This window comes from Solanum verrucosum, unplaced genomic scaffold (genome assembly GCF_900185275.1).
Source record: "Solanum verrucosum unplaced genomic scaffold, falcon-dt-bn FXZP01000230.1, whole genome shotgun sequence".
Classification (NCBI taxonomy): domain Eukaryota; kingdom Viridiplantae; phylum Streptophyta; class Magnoliopsida; order Solanales; family Solanaceae; genus Solanum; species Solanum verrucosum.
This window is the reverse complement of record NW_026019954.1, coordinates 620,244-636,257: the sequence shown is the minus strand read 5'-3', so window position 1 is coordinate 636,257 and position 16,014 is coordinate 620,244. Positions and strand designations below refer to the sequence as shown.

The 16,014-nt window shown below is 31.3% G+C and overlaps 2 protein-coding genes across 2 annotated transcripts in view; one reads left to right on the top strand and one right to left on the bottom strand.

The window, feature by feature from the left end:
* The window catches only part of LOC125814297 (protein CutA, chloroplastic), a 154,945-nt gene that overhangs the window by 116,840 nt on the left and 22,091 nt on the right, over positions 1-16,014 (top strand). The window lies entirely within an intron of this gene.
* Positions 1,869-8,022, bottom strand: LOC125814298 (universal stress protein PHOS34). The gene is made up of 6 exons (XM_049493769.1): positions 7,890-8,022; positions 7,575-7,796; positions 7,322-7,425; positions 6,395-6,513; positions 3,940-4,032; positions 1,869-2,153 (listed from the first exon to the last, which is right to left on the bottom strand). Exons 2-5 carry the CDS (start codon positions 7,783-7,785, stop codon positions 3,954-3,956), a joined length of 513 nt encoding a protein of 170 aa, XP_049349726.1. The 5' UTR covers positions 7,786-7,796; positions 7,890-8,022; the 3' UTR covers positions 1,869-2,153; positions 3,940-3,953.

Sequence of the window (16,014 nt, the reverse complement as noted above, 5' to 3'; positions counted from 1 at the left end):
ACAAAGCTACAGAAAAGGGTAACAAAAGAAGACAAATGTAAAGGATACAGCGAAGCTCCAATGCTTCTGATTTATGTCGTTATTAGCCACTCTTACTTATTTTAACTCCAATTTGTCATTTGATAATATCATCGTCCATACATATTTTATCTATCAGTAACAGTCTCTCTACCTCCACAAAGGTCGGGATAAGATCTACATACATATTACATACTATCCTCCTTGTGCCAACTTGTGATATTGCACTACATATTCATTCATACACATTTTATCTAATTTACCACTTGACAAATGCATGTTAGCACGAATTCAAATTAAGTCAGGTCAATAAATTTCGAATACTTCGAACAAAAATCTAAGTGTGGGGATTGATATTTTGGGTGTGTGAAGTGTTGAACAGAAGAGGCTCGTGAACCTTAGTTGGAAGACAAGTAGTGTTTTTTTGTCCATAAGCAAAAAAGATGCGGTGGTCACGAGGTTTCTTAATTATTAGCTAATCCATGTCATTAGTAATATTAGAAAACTAATCACATATGTAATAATGCACCATTTTTCTACTTCATTAAGATCTCTTGGACCTTTAACTATTAATATTTTATTATTTAGAGCTTAAATTAAAGATATACACATGCATCCTACGTAAAATTAAATTGGTTTATAAGATCCAAAAGAATAATTAACTTGACTTAGTGTTTCTTGAGGGGACCAACAAGTAATTATTTGTCTTTTACATCTTGAATCTCCACAGAGATTTTCCAAATATCTCTAAGATTATAAAGACTTTGAAATTCGATATATCGAGAAACTCATCTTTTATCTAGCCAAAGAATCTCATTATTTGAATGTAGATACTGTATTTGTAATGCTTGTTTCTTCATCTTTCAATAACTCACTAGTTAGTAAGTACAATGGATGATTCATATATATAAATTTTATCCAAATATCTCTAAGATATATTCAAAGTTATTGTAGGGTGATGCAAGATCTGAAATCTCCATAGAACTAAGCATATTGCCCTATAAAACATCTAATCTTAGACAGGAGAAAAGCATTATTTTACAATAAAAGGCATCTTCTTTTGGGGAATGACATTGATTGTTTTTTGTACAAAATGGAAAGCAAAGGCCAAAAACTCAAGACAAATCAGCCTTCTGTAATGACTCAGTGGCGGCTCTTCCCCTTTGAAAAAAAAGCAACTGCCTTAGGCCCCAAAATTTGAGGGGCCTCATTTAAAAATAAATAAATATGTTATACATATTTTTTTTTAAAAAATATTGAGTATTATTTGTAAAAAATATAGACTTTTCATAAAAGAGCAAAGAAGTAATAGAAGTTTGATAAATTATGAGTATTATGTCTCAAGAAAGATTAAATAATTAGCTATAATAAACTTCATAAAAAAATATATTCGAATTTAAGGCCTCCATTCAAATTTGACTTTAGGCCACTGATTTATTAGAGCCGCCCCTGTGTAATGTCAAACTTTTTTTTCAATGATTAGGAGCTTAGCAGGGTCCACTGTGTTCACGAGACTCCTGGCGGAGTCAAAATATGAAGAAGTAAACACACAACGTCAAATCCAGGTATAAATAGTGTAATTTTCAGTCACCCTCTCTGGCTTCGCCCCTGGTCCCAACTCCCAACAATATGTGGGATTGCCAGTTGAAGGCCAGAAGGAGTGAAGGACCACCAGACTCAGATTTAACAAAAAAACAGTAAATCAGTTTCTCTTGGCTTCATCTGGTCATTTTCAATAAAAATGCACACTTGCAAGAATCCAATGAACAAAGAATAAAAAACATTGATGCATTATAGTGTAATTACAATAAAATGCAAGCTCTATTATCAAATACATTACGCGATTACATTGACACCCTTCACATCTTCACAGAAAGTTCTTGCACTCTCACATGATGTAAATCTGCATATTGTAAACAGCACATGTGGAAATACACAAACCAAGATCCAATCCACCTCTATAAATTAATGCAAAACACACATGATCTACAGCATAGAGACAGCCAGTCAAGCTTATTCCACTATACGACGACTATTATCTTGTTTGAACAAACACATTCCATGCATCTCATGAGCAACCCATAACTACAGCTTAAGGCTGATCATCCAAAGAAGACGGTATATAGCACCGAACCCTATGTAAAGACCAATACACCATCAGCATTGTCAATTTTGCAAGTTCAGAGAAATGGAGATCAAAAGGAAGAAAAAAGATAATGTTTGAGTATTGAAATCGACATTCTTTAACATCCACATCAACCACCTACCAAAATTCTAAAGGCATAGCTGGCCCCCAATACGGATAAACGAGAGATGCACTAAGTTGGTGACTAGCATAATAATAGTCTAATAATATTGAATCCTCACAGTATAAGCTTGTTTAGATGTGCTTTCCTACACATGTGATACATGATACATCAACAACCAGGTGTACAGTTGACAGATAAGAGGTTCAACACATCGCTGCGGGTGTGACACAAAAATAAAGCGAGGAGCTTCTAGATTGTTGGAGAAACAAGGGGAAAAAAAAATTGCCTACAATATTATACTCCCTCCGTTCACTTTTACTTGTCACTATTTGACTTGCCACACCCATTAAGAAAATAATTATAGATATAGGTATTTTACCACACTATCCCAATTAAATGTTTAGTATTAGGTTTTGAAAAGAGATTTGGAAAATAGTATTTAATGCAAAAAAAAAATTGTTTTTTCTTGATATGTCAAAAGTGACAAGTAAAAATGAAAATCTATTTTAGGAATAAGTGACAAGTAAAAGTGATTGGAGGGAGTATTTATGAGCAGATACACAAATTGGCTTGATGTTAGACGTCCTAAGAAATTATTTCAGCAATGTAAAATGCTTCCCCAAGATTAAGCCCACCTCCACGAGAGAGGGAACAGGAATAACAAAACCAGAAAGTTAGGATTACATTACTAATTTCAAAAAAAAAACAAAACCAGAAAGTTAGGAAAGATAGTAGGTATGATGGAGTGATGGTTAGACAGGTTCTCGTATTAAAATGATGAAAGATATAATGGGGTGTTTATAAGGGTAGGAAATATGTTCATTGAGGAAACGAAATAGAAATCAATCCATGAGTAGTGTCGTTGGAATAAAAAGACAATCACAAAAAAAAAAAAAACTAATTTGGAACATTTTCTCCAAAAGATTGTGGATAATTGCACATCAAAAAAGATTGCTTCTACTAGCACAAATAAAAAGTAAGTGGTGTCACTCAGCAGACAAAGGTGTGGCAACACAAATCTCAAGGACATTATCACCCCTGAATTGGCAACAGAAAAGTAGGCAAAAAAATTGAACAATTTCTAGGAATTCAATGCTCAGAGGAGAATCTCAGTACTCTTAACTACCGTGAGGAAAAAGAAGAGAGTAAAACTTCCCCTAACAGTTATCGAAAACTAAAAATTTGGAGACTCCAAAATTATGAAGAAACAGTAGAAAAGTAATTTTCTGGAATGTTTTGCTTGAAAAATTTCAAAAAAGAATGATCCGAATAGTAGTCAGAAGAACAATGCCTCCAAAATGATGAATGAAAGAGACACGTAGTCATCAAAGCAGTCACCAAATACAAGCATTGTGGTGAGAATGGTCCAGAGAGATAGAGAATAGGAAACTTACAAAAGAATAAAAGACTTCAATCTGACAGGTTGCATAACGCATAAGACCACCACAGATAGACGGAAGTTATTTAAGCCACTAAGAAGACTGTAGAGGTTCAAGTACTATTTGAAAAGAGACAGAAAGAAAAAGTTACTTGTTGAAATTGGTCTATTAACAACTTAAAGAAGACTCCTTGTATAAGAATTTGAACATCATGAAACAAGGGAGTGTATATTTCACAGTGTTAAAGGGAGAGAAGAGGGCAAATGCTAAACAAGAAGCAACAACACACGTACCTGGAATATTCGCATTAAGGAGTGGCCTTAACAATAATTACTGGACACTGTGCATGGTTTGTGCAGTAGTTGCTTACACTCCCCAGAAACATCCTGTTTAAATTTTAAATTGGTGAAATACACGTCTCTGTTAAAGAAGTGATCATGTATGATCTAATAACTATATAATCTGGTGAAAAATACTTCTAGACTTCAGATTGGAAATAAACAACACAATTAAATAAAGATCCATATCCATCAATTACAGATTTTCTGTTAATGGTCAAAGTACAATTTCAGAAACAAGTATAAATGAAGTTGAAGCCAGAGGCAAAGAGACCTTTTCTGTAGCAGGCTGAATAGAAACCCACTTGCCTCCACAACTGCAGCTCTTAATTTATTACTCATTTACTTGTTGCCAGCTCTACTTAGTCTATGAATAGAACTGTAAATTAAGGCACATTTTTATCAGCAGTACTTCATTTAAGATGGTTCTAACTTTCTGATGAAGTTTAAGATACCTAATTAAGTAACTTATCAACAAACAAAAAAGTACATAACAGAGCAACTTCCTCATTGATTTTCTAAAAAAAACAACACTTTAAGTGATTGCCTCCAGATGATATCATCATTCCACGATAAAATAACACATATTAACTGCTATATGCCTGGATATGAGGGAGCTGCGAATTCTAGGCCGCATTAAAGACCTTTTAGGACCATAGCCAATTCGAAAAGTAGATACAAAGGGAAACTACACCAGTAAGAGTTAAGCAGGGTAAGAATATGCTTCCTTCAAAAATTTCCACTAAAGTAAATTTAATGCTTAACTAATGAAATTGTGTTGGAATTACCAATACAACAAGGGGTTCAGCTCCATCTGTTTTTTTTTTTTTTATAACCGAGAAATCCATCTGTGATGGCCGCCCTTTAGACAAATCACAGCCTTCTAAACTCAGTGGATAATGGGCCCGTCCCTCTACCCTTCTCCACTTAAATACCGGGCTTCGCTTCGCATGGTGTGGGGCTTGAACCTGCGACCTAAGTCACAAATCCTCCACCTTTTGCCACTCGAGCTAGGCCTTGGGGGCCATCTACTATCTGTTTTAGCTATACAAGCTTATACTAAATTGCCATTTTTTGGTATCCACAGTCTATTGCAGCATTTTGAACAGTTAGTAATTGGTAATCAATCAATATATCAATTAGCTACACCTCAGTCTAAAACTAGTCAGGTCAACTGTATGAATCCCCTGCAACAATTTTTATATTATTCGAGAAAATTTCATGCCAATACTAAATAATTTGACTTCAGAACAAATTAGGGGTTCCTTAAAAATTAAAGGTTCTCTAAATCTCTCACACATCCAAAAAGACCCCTGAAGAAACAACAAACTTAATGCAAGTATAACAATGACAACTACCATTACTCTAGAGACCAACAAGCTAGTTTTAGAGATACATCATCTCACAAAAATCTCTCTTTTTCAACGACAACATGAAATCATCTACAAGCATTAGCAGGTCAGCAGCACAAAAGCAGGTTTCTACTCATGCTAAATGGAATTGTTGATTCCTGTGATTGATTCACAAGAATGGCATATAAGCAACTAGTCGCATCTTCAAAGGGCAATTTTAGAATAATGTCCTAAGGATTGCACATAAAGTATGATGCTAGCTAAGTGTTTCTCCTCTTTCACACGTACTAGGAAAGGAAAAAGCTCTTGCAGTTGGATGAGAAAAGCAACTAAAGTTAATGCTTGTTAAGCAACATATATGCCTTAAAATTTAGGAACAATGAGCTAGTTGAATCATGTGAGCATTCTCATAGAAGCATTAGGCCATCAGTTAACCACAATATTCAGGTTGCTTTGCTGACTAAAGTGGTGGAGATCCTAAACTACATCCACTTACTGAGATGCTCAAAATATTTAGACTACAGAACTGTTCAGAATAATGTTAAAAACAACTGATTTACGACCTCAACAAAACTCATGCTCATTACATGATGAATCAGTGTTGTCAAAGGCACGCTTAAGCCCTAAAGCGAGTCTCAAAACATGTTGAGCACTTCATATCGCTTAATGTGTGGTTCAATGTCGTCATCAAGGTTCTAAGGCATACTTTCCTTGCCAATGAGCCTCCTCTGAAGAGGCGACACTAAACAATTGATTTCACTTTATCGTAAAAAAAATCCAATTTTTTGTTCATATATTTGTCCTACATACTTATAATTACTAGTATTGACTAAACATGTTTAATTTTGTATTATTTCTCACTTCGCACATCTTTTCATTAAAGCCCCACACTTTATTTGCGCTTAATGCCCCAATGGACATTAGAGCTTTTTTGCGCATTTTTGCTTTTGATAACACTGTGTTGAATGCAAAACCATCTACACATGCCTTAGGTAAAGAGTGTCATCTAGTCAGAGTAAATCAACAACAGCAACATCCATCAGGTTGAGAATTTGTACCTTTTAATGGGGCCAAAAGCACGGGAACCCATCACTAGCAAATCAGCATTCATTTCTTCAACAGCATCACAAATTTTCTCCTTTGGATCCCCAATAACTACTTGGGTCTTAACGTTTGCCTGATACAGATAGACACCGTTCCCCATCAATTAAAATAGAAAGATAGAACACCAATAATGATTTCTGTGACGCCATATTAGGCTTCTATTTTGCTTTCTAATATATTTTAGCATTTCCCAGTGACTGAATTACCAGCATGTCATATCAAAGGTTACAAATTGAAAACATATTAAGCAAAACATCAATGTCATTGCAGCAATATGGATGCCACGGTGGACTCAAATTGCTAAAGCAGGAAACGTAAAGAAAACATAAAGTAGATCAGAAGCACCAATCAACACCAAGATCACTAGTACGTTCTCTTAGAATTTATATTGCACTCTTTTTATTTTGAAAAGGCACCAAAATTATGATATCAATACATTTCTATACAAGTTCCTTAATTTCTTATATAGTTCAAGATCGTTAAAATATGCAAATCTAAACTTTGATGAGATGCTTTCTCTATAAAACTACCTGTTCAACCATTACTTTGATATTTTCTTCCACTATAATTACCACAAAATGAACTCTCCATGTGCAGGGACGGATTCATTATTTAAGCTTTATGGGTTCAAACTTTTTAGGCTCTTAGCATTGAACCCGCTATATTTTTTAAGTTATGAGTTCATATCTACTAGTTATTGCATTTTCAGTACATTTTTACACAAAAATTTATACTCCGCATCAAAAGTACTGGTAATGAATTGCATCCAGCTGCCCATAGCGTCGTATATAAAACGAGACGAAGTGAACATGTAAGCTGTGTAACTTCAAGATAACATTCATATATAGCAAACGGGAAGTGAGAAGGATTATCAAGCTCACATTTTTATTAGCACAAATCTCAAGAGCATGGTCTAAAATGGCCTGTGTGATCCGCTTTTGATGTGCCTCAATTGCAGCAGTAAACGCAGGCACCTCAATATCACCTGCTAATCTCCACAATTTAGTACTAATTAACAAAAAAAATGTGAATTCCAAACAATCAAATCAATCAATATATCCATTCCATAATTCAAAACATACCCATCAAGCAAAATGAACGAAAACACAAAAACAACAAGAAATTAGACTTAACTGGGGCCACCAAAGGGGATAGCTCCAGGGTTAAGACCAGCAGCGATAGACGGCGGAGATTGAACATGGAGAATCACAATGGACCCTTGTGATTCTTGAGAATCGGGATCATGGGGTTTGAGCTTAATGTTGTCTAGAGTCCAATTCAAGGCGTTCATGCTCTCTTCACTGCCGTCGACGGAAACGATCACACAGTTCAACTTTCCGGCCATGGTTTTTGTTTCTGTTAATTCGACCAAATTAAGAACTGGGTAATACTTAGAATAAAAAAAAAAAGTTGTGAAAATTATAGTACTTATGAAGAAATGAAACCGACTGTATTGATTTGATCCTGAAATTCTTCGAGTTTGTGGTTAGTTTTTAGCTGCAAGCTTCAACAAGCCATCGTTTTCATCTCTTTCGTGTCAGCATGGTAGGATGTACAAAAATATATCCTCTAATATTAGTATTAGTTATATTAAAATTATTTCTAAAAAAATTACTCTTCTTTACGAATATTACGGTGGAAAAGATGTAGAAATTTTTTTTAATTGGAGAATTATGTATTTAAGAATTTAAAATTATTTGTATTACTAATATCATGTATTTTGATGAGATATATCAAATAAAATATTAGGAATACGCAAAGCTAATGCATATATTATTTTTTCTAATATATTTTACCATCAAATAACTCATTAGTGGTAAATTTGTGATGGACATTCATCTCGTTCCTTTTTTGAGAGAGAGAATCATAGTAAGGGACGAAATCGAGTTTTTTTGGGCTTATGCAAAGATTTTCCAATGGGATAATTGACTTCCTCCCTTCATCCTTCTATTTAAGTAGGAGGAAAAAGATTTTTATTCTTTATGGTTTGAATTCAACTTATACGTTAAAGAAAAGTGTAAGAATGAAAAAATCTCATAAAGAATAACAAAATCAAATCTACCACAAATTTCAAGGGGAACATGATATTTCTAGATTTAATAACTAATAAAAAGTTGAGCAATTTTCACATATACCAAACATAAAAATTATATTTGTATGTTATAGCTATAGTTTGCATAATTGCGCTCCGTAGCAAACTTTATGTTTGCTATGGCTATTAATATGTATATTTCGCTATACATATATACAAAAGAAGCAATTGTATAATCTGTTTCGGTATACATATACAAAATAATCAATTGTATAAAGCGAGAAAAAGAGAAAGACAAGAAAATTAGGCAGGGGAAAATTTGTATTTGTATAATCATAAGTGTATAGGACGAAAATATATGTATTTGTATTTGTATATACAATTTTCTCTCGCTTTATACAAACACAACGCAATGTATACATTTTGTTTATATAAAGTGAGAGAAGCGAGTGAGAGTGGCGAGCGCGATCTGAAAGAGTGGCCAGTGAGATATGAGAGAGGGGAACGAAAATATATGTATATATAACAATTTTTTTCTCGCTTTATACAAACACAAATGCATTTTATACATTTGTGTTTGTATAAAAGCGAGAGAGGCGAGGGAGAGATTGGCGAGCGAGAAACCTAGGGAGAAAGGCGAATGGCAACAATTTGCTACGGGTTACAATTAAATCAAACTGTGTTTATGACATTTAATTTGAATTAATAGTTTGTTATTATATACAATTTTCCCTAAAAAGTAAAAAGTTCTTGTATGGATATGTTACAATGGGCCGTGACATACACAAAAAAAGGAAAACTTTCGCAAATAGCCACTAAATAATGCTCCATAGCTGTAGTTTGTTAATTACAATTTATAGCTACATGTTAGAGGGAGGAGAGAGGCGAGCGAGAGAGGGAAGAGAGTGGAGAGAGGCTAATTGTGTTTGTATATTTGTCATATAATTGTATATGTATATGTATAATTTGTATTTGTACATGTATAAGAGAGGCGAAAGGAGAGAGGCACACATAATTATAGCTAAAAAGAGGTTGCGAGTGGTAATTAATTCAAACTATAACTATATTAACTAATTAACTAGTATATATTTACTTATCCGCGTAATTTCCCTCAAAAAATATAGAGTTCCATATTCATTTGGACTTGTAACCTCAATATGGGCTTCTTCTTTCAGTGTCAAGAGGGCTCTTTTAGCCCAAAACATTTTAGTACCAGCCCACTCTGTCTCTTTAACAATTCTTTTTCTTTTGATATCCACTATTCAAGATACATACGTAGTTTAATTTGCTTAATTTGAATTTGTGTCAGATAATTTTTTTAAAAGAAGTAGGTTTTCGAATCTAAAGGTATGTACAAACACCTTTTGTTGGTTATTTTTTTTTAATTATCTTTGTTTTATTTGTTGTTTTGGAGCAAACAGGCAAGGAGAAAAAGAAAGAAGTAACATATTCCCTAGGATCAAGAATCCAACCCCAATAAAATAAAAGTAGTCTCTTTCTTTGATGTATTATACAACAATGTCTCTTAAGCACATCTTCACCACAAAGCAACATACACATGCACTTTAATGCAAACCTAGTACTATGTTTAACCGCAATATTGTAGTCTGATTAAATTTAATTTGCGTATTGCAAGGGTCATTTCTAGGAGCGACGTTTTCAATAAGATATTTGCTCAAACTCGAAACTCTAATTGATGTTGAATTCTTTTGATCAATAAATTTGTTTGTTTCAACTTTCAACCCATGCCCATTGGCTTCAAAACCAAGGTAGCTTTTCCATGTACTACCATCAAACTTTCATCTATATTTACAAACTGTTTGAATATTACAATGTTCAATTTGTGTTTATTCCAACTTCACATTTTTTTAATCCACAAGATAAAGTTTTGAATTATTATACTTGAGAAAAATAAATTATGTAATCAATTGTCACATCAGTCGGCACAAATGTGACGTTTATGATAAAGTTTTAGTTATGGTCAGCACTATTATCAAGCTGCAACTTTTAAAAAATTATAAAAATGAAATAATTTCAAGTCTATAACGATAGAGTTGTTAGTACTTATTTATTCTCAATCAAATAATACTGATTCAAGCCTTGGGTATAGGAAGCCTTTGAAATGTACTCCAAATACAAATTTAAATTTAATGAGGTTCTAATACAAATATCAATCACCGAATGAGAATACAGAAGAAATAACAACATGTCAAATTTGGAATTTCCATTGGTGCGTACGTCCTTTCAAGTGTTTGTCCGTCAAAATAGAAGAAGCATAGACAAACTTTATTAAAAGTCTTTGTGTACATATTCAACGCAAAGACCTATAGAAGCAAAGCATGTTTAATTTTGCCTTTCTTCTATGAGCACTCTTCTTCTATGTAGTATTTCTTTTTCTCATCAATGTGTTAGGTATCTTCCTTCTTCAAGCCAACTTCTTTGTGGCTTATGTTTGTGAGCACAATATATACATAATAAACTATGTACTATTAAAAATTATTAATAACAAGAAAGACAATGAACAATTTGGTGTGTGGGAGATGCATGCAACTTGCAACCACAACAAGCATGGATTGTGACACATCAAGATCTTTTTTTAAAAATAAAAATAATAGTGTCTGGATCAGCTTGCGTACATCTCAATTAATTTTACGAGGTACTCGTTACCTTCAATCGATATAATGTATTAGTAACTCTCCATCCATCAAGACTTGAATAGCTAGATGGAGAAAAATCGACTAGTATCTTTGTCTCTGCTGAAAATTGAACCTGAAATAAAACCTCAATTTTCAAACATTTTACTAATCACTACATCACGCCTTATTTCCATTACTTATTTGAGGAGGAAAACATGTCTTACCCTTGTTATTTGAGGTCTAAGATATATTTGGTAGGTGTATTGAAAGTATTAAGATTTGAAATTAATGAATATATTTGGTAATATTTATATTTTAAGGACAATTATGTACTTGAAAGTTGAAACATATTGTTGTTTACTTAACTTATAGATTCACTTGCCCACTCTATAATTAATTTTAATAATTGAATTAAACTTTAAAGGAGACTCGTGGTGAGCAAATAGTAACATGCTTGTGAGAATCAAATTATTGTAATTTGAATGAATTACCCACTAATTAATTCTCACTCTCTAACCTACTCAATTATGAGATCTAGGAAGCATTTGACATGGAGCAAAATATTTTCTTGAAGAAATCGTGAATTTTTAAGTTTATTTTTAGTATTTTATAAGTAAATAAAAAGTATTAATTTAAAATATTTATATATAATTTAGGAAAATGCTACTGGGGAGTGGAGAGACAGGGGTCATGGAGTGGTGGGTTGTGGGGGGTGGGCAAGGAGCGGAGCCAGCTTTGAATTAGGGGGGTCGGATGAACCCCTTCGTCAGAAATTATAGTACTATTTATATACGGTTATAACTATTTTTTATGAATATATCGTAGATGTTGAACCCTTTCAGCTAGTTCATGTGTTAAGTTTTTCATATTTTAAACTTTTTTTTTGTAAAAATCCTGATTTTGCCCACTGGATTGGAGGTGTTGGAGTGGGAAAGAGACAATGAACTTGAAATGTCACTGGTGAAACTCGTTTTTCTTATTCCTATTTTTCTAATTTAAAAAAACTTGTCTTTCAACAACAAATATCCTCCAATAATATCTGGACTAACCATATATATGAAGGAAAATTATTTTCTTCCATTTTATTAAATTTCAGTTTTGTTGCAAATGTAACAATCACATGAAAGAAAAATATGATAAAATAAATATTCTATTTTACAATTTTAAATGTACATTTTTTTTGATAATTTTAAATGTACATGCGTGTGCTGTACATAGATACTTTTCCTAAATTGATTGCGTAATAGTACAAATTAAAGTTTTAACATACTATCGAAAATTATTCTTGATATTGACCCCCACTACTTTTTTTTTTCTTTTATAAAAAAAGTAATTTAATTATAAGTATATATATGTATGCCACTTCAACATTTTGAAGAGTTATTTTATTATATGGCCCTAATTTTGAAGAGCTAGTTATTATTTTGGCTAATAACATAATTGAAAAGTTCATGAAATTGACCCTCTGCCCACTTTTTTCCCCCTTATATACCACCTCAATGTTTTGAAAAGCTAGTTATATATTGTGGTGAAAATAACATTTTTTCCCTTATATTCTAAAAAAATCTAAATAGATCATTTTCATGTTTTGATGTTTCAATTTAAAAGATACATAAATCATTTAATAAAGGTGTTAATTAAGTGGACGCTAAATATATGTTAGACCATTCAAAACATAATATCAAAGATTGTAGTGTGATAAGATAGAGTTTTCTCACTTTCACGCAAAAATTTGTATTCGCCCGAGAAAAGGTCGTGATAGAAAACAATTTTTTTTCTCTTCTTCAAATTCCCTTTCCTTCACTATAAATTGATTAGCCCATCTCAATATTGATTTATTATTGAAATAATTTGAATAAAAGATTTTTTGTCAATAGTTTTGTTGTATAGATTTACAATGTGTTATTAAATAACAAGGGTGAGATGGTTTTCCTTCAATTTGTTTTATTCAAGGATTGACTAACATATTATTTATAATTAATAAAAATAGATTCTCATTTAATAGATCTTATAATTAATAAAAATAGATTCTCATTTAATAGGTCTTAAACTGTTGCGTGAATTCGGTTATCAAACAACAAACATGAATAATAATATAATCAATGCAATTTTATAAGTAGAGTTTAAAAATAATAAAAGATATACATATGTTATTTTATCTACGAGATAGATCTGAATTGATATTGATTACTAAAAAATAAAATTATATACAACTCATAAAATGGACCAATAGAAAGGTGATTGTATATTCCATTTTGATTGGCCATGGTGTCATTTTTATGAATCAATTCAAGTTTGAAAAATCACAAATTAACAGTATTTTGAGTGATAATAATAGGGGAGAAAATATGTGTAGTTTGAATGACACATAAGTCAAGAGCATAGAAAACGATAATTAGCCAAAAAATAAAAGTCATGGCTATCATCATCTAAAATTTGGAAGGACAACCCTATTGCTTGTCATTTGGTTTATGTTATTTTTACACAAACTCAACGGTTTTTCTTTTGTTCTTTTCTTAAATCTTTTTTTTTTTCTTTTAACCATTTCCCAATCTTCTTTATTTTTTTAGAAAAAGAATGGTGAAATTCAGAATTAAATTTAAGCAAATTTTTAATTTAATTTTTAAAAAATTGAACTTATTATATATTTAAAAGACCATATTAATATCACAATTATAATTACATTATCGAAAATTAATTGACTTTCAAATTTTAATATTGTTATTATTATAGTTGGATGGTTTATTGGCGAGAAGCAGATTCTGAATTTTAAATTTATTTGAACCATAATTTTTTTTGTTTATTAGGTTCTTGATAGATTATTTATACATTTTTTTTGTTAGAAAAATATTAAAATATTGATTATGAAAAAAAAAGGAAAGGAAAATAATAACAAACTATATAATAAAAAATATCTCAAAATAATTTTATTTCGACCCAACTAGAATGTAAATTAGTGTTGAGATTTCACAATCATTTTCAAACACATGCACTCATAACCGAAAGTAAAAACTTCACAAAAGACAACTCCTTTTATAGGCAAGAAACTAAGACATTTTTTTAGTAGGCAAAAATTATTTTTGGATTAGGCATCATATATATCCCGTATGGAGAGGTGTGCAAATTGATCCATTTTGCCTTTGATCTTATTTCTCTTGTATGCAAAATTATTCTGTTTTATTAATTACCCGTGAGCTCAACAAAAAAATAATTCAATACAAGAAGAGAAAAAAAGAGTTGTTTCTGATCAATGTGAGACTAATTTTGTCTTTATACAAGACAAAAGAATAATGAACACATAAGAATTTTGTATTACTTTTTTATCAAAACAAAAGGACAAGAAAAGAAATATTCAAACAAATTTTAAAAACAACTATAAAGATCGGATTTCTGCTACTAAATTTTGTCCAATTCGTAACTTCTATGATATATATCTCTATTATCGATGATGGCAAGTAAGTACACTCATTTTCCACCATTATTAGGGGATGGAGATAGGGCATTGTAAGACGGCTCATCTCTCTCTCTATATATATATTTTTTTTTATGTATATATAATATTATTGAATCTCCTTAATTTTGTTTTGGTCTAATTACCTCTTTATATATATATATATATTAATTCCACCACTAATATTACAAGTATTTTATAAGATGTATGGAATTAAAAAAAAAAGGCAATTTGAAGGCCCTCTTTATTTTATTAAATTTAGATGTGAACATGGAATTTTGGAAGAATATGTGATAATTTTATGGAATTTGATTTTTGTTTAGAAAAAGGAATGTTAAAAGAATATGAATATTAAAATTCCATTTGTAGTAAATAGTGTGTACAAATTGGTGAGTAATCCATCACATTCAATTGTCGGTGGCACATGTACTACTAATTGTCACAACTAAATAATATTCAACTTTCAAGGTCTTTATCATAGTCCAATGTTTTTGTAGAAACAAAGTCTTAATAGAATATTAATAGAAAAAAATTTGAAACATACATCATTAGGTTAAAGATTTATTTTCAATTTTGTAGTGCTCAACAAATTAGCTTTAGATGTATTTATACGCATATCTCCTTTTTAATCATTCAACATCATAATTTAATGGTTTAATGAATTTGATTTGTATCAATCAAAGTTATTAGACGATGTACTTTTATACCATGTAAGTTAAAGACTCATATAAAAGTTTTTCTACATCAATATTATAAAAATCTTGAATGGTTATTTAGGTGAATGTTCATTTCAAAATAAATAAATAAAAAATTTCCATTTTTACATCTGACTCCATAGAAGTAAAGGTCAGCTTTATCTTCTCTGATCCTTACTGCTCCCAAAGACAGAGCTCTTAGCAATGCTTTGATTAGTAATCTTTCGTATTTCATTTAATATTATCATCTAAAAAACATCACCTTGTATTGTTGTAAAATTAGACTTGTCAAAAAAAATATTTTTTTGATATCAAAAAATGATGTAGCGTGACAAATCAATTAAAATGTCAACTTCATATGCCATATCATCACTAGATCACTCTACATTCTTCCTCAAACTACCATTCTAAACCACCACAACCACCTCATCCCTTATTAAAAAAAAAAAAAAAGGTGATGTGGAGCTGATATGGCATACCAAGTTGACATTATATCCAATTTGGTGTGTGCCATATCAACTTTCGAGAACAGAAAATGATTATTTTCATCATACAAGATAGAATTTAATGATGTTTGAATGAAAAAAAATAATAATTATGATTTTTTATATGATCATTAAAAAAAAAATTATATCAACAAAGAACATGTCAAACTTAACAAACGTACAAACAAACATCAATAAACAATAAAATCACATAAAATCTTAAACATCGTCAAAATAATCGATAATTAATTTTGAAATATTTGTTTACTAATTCA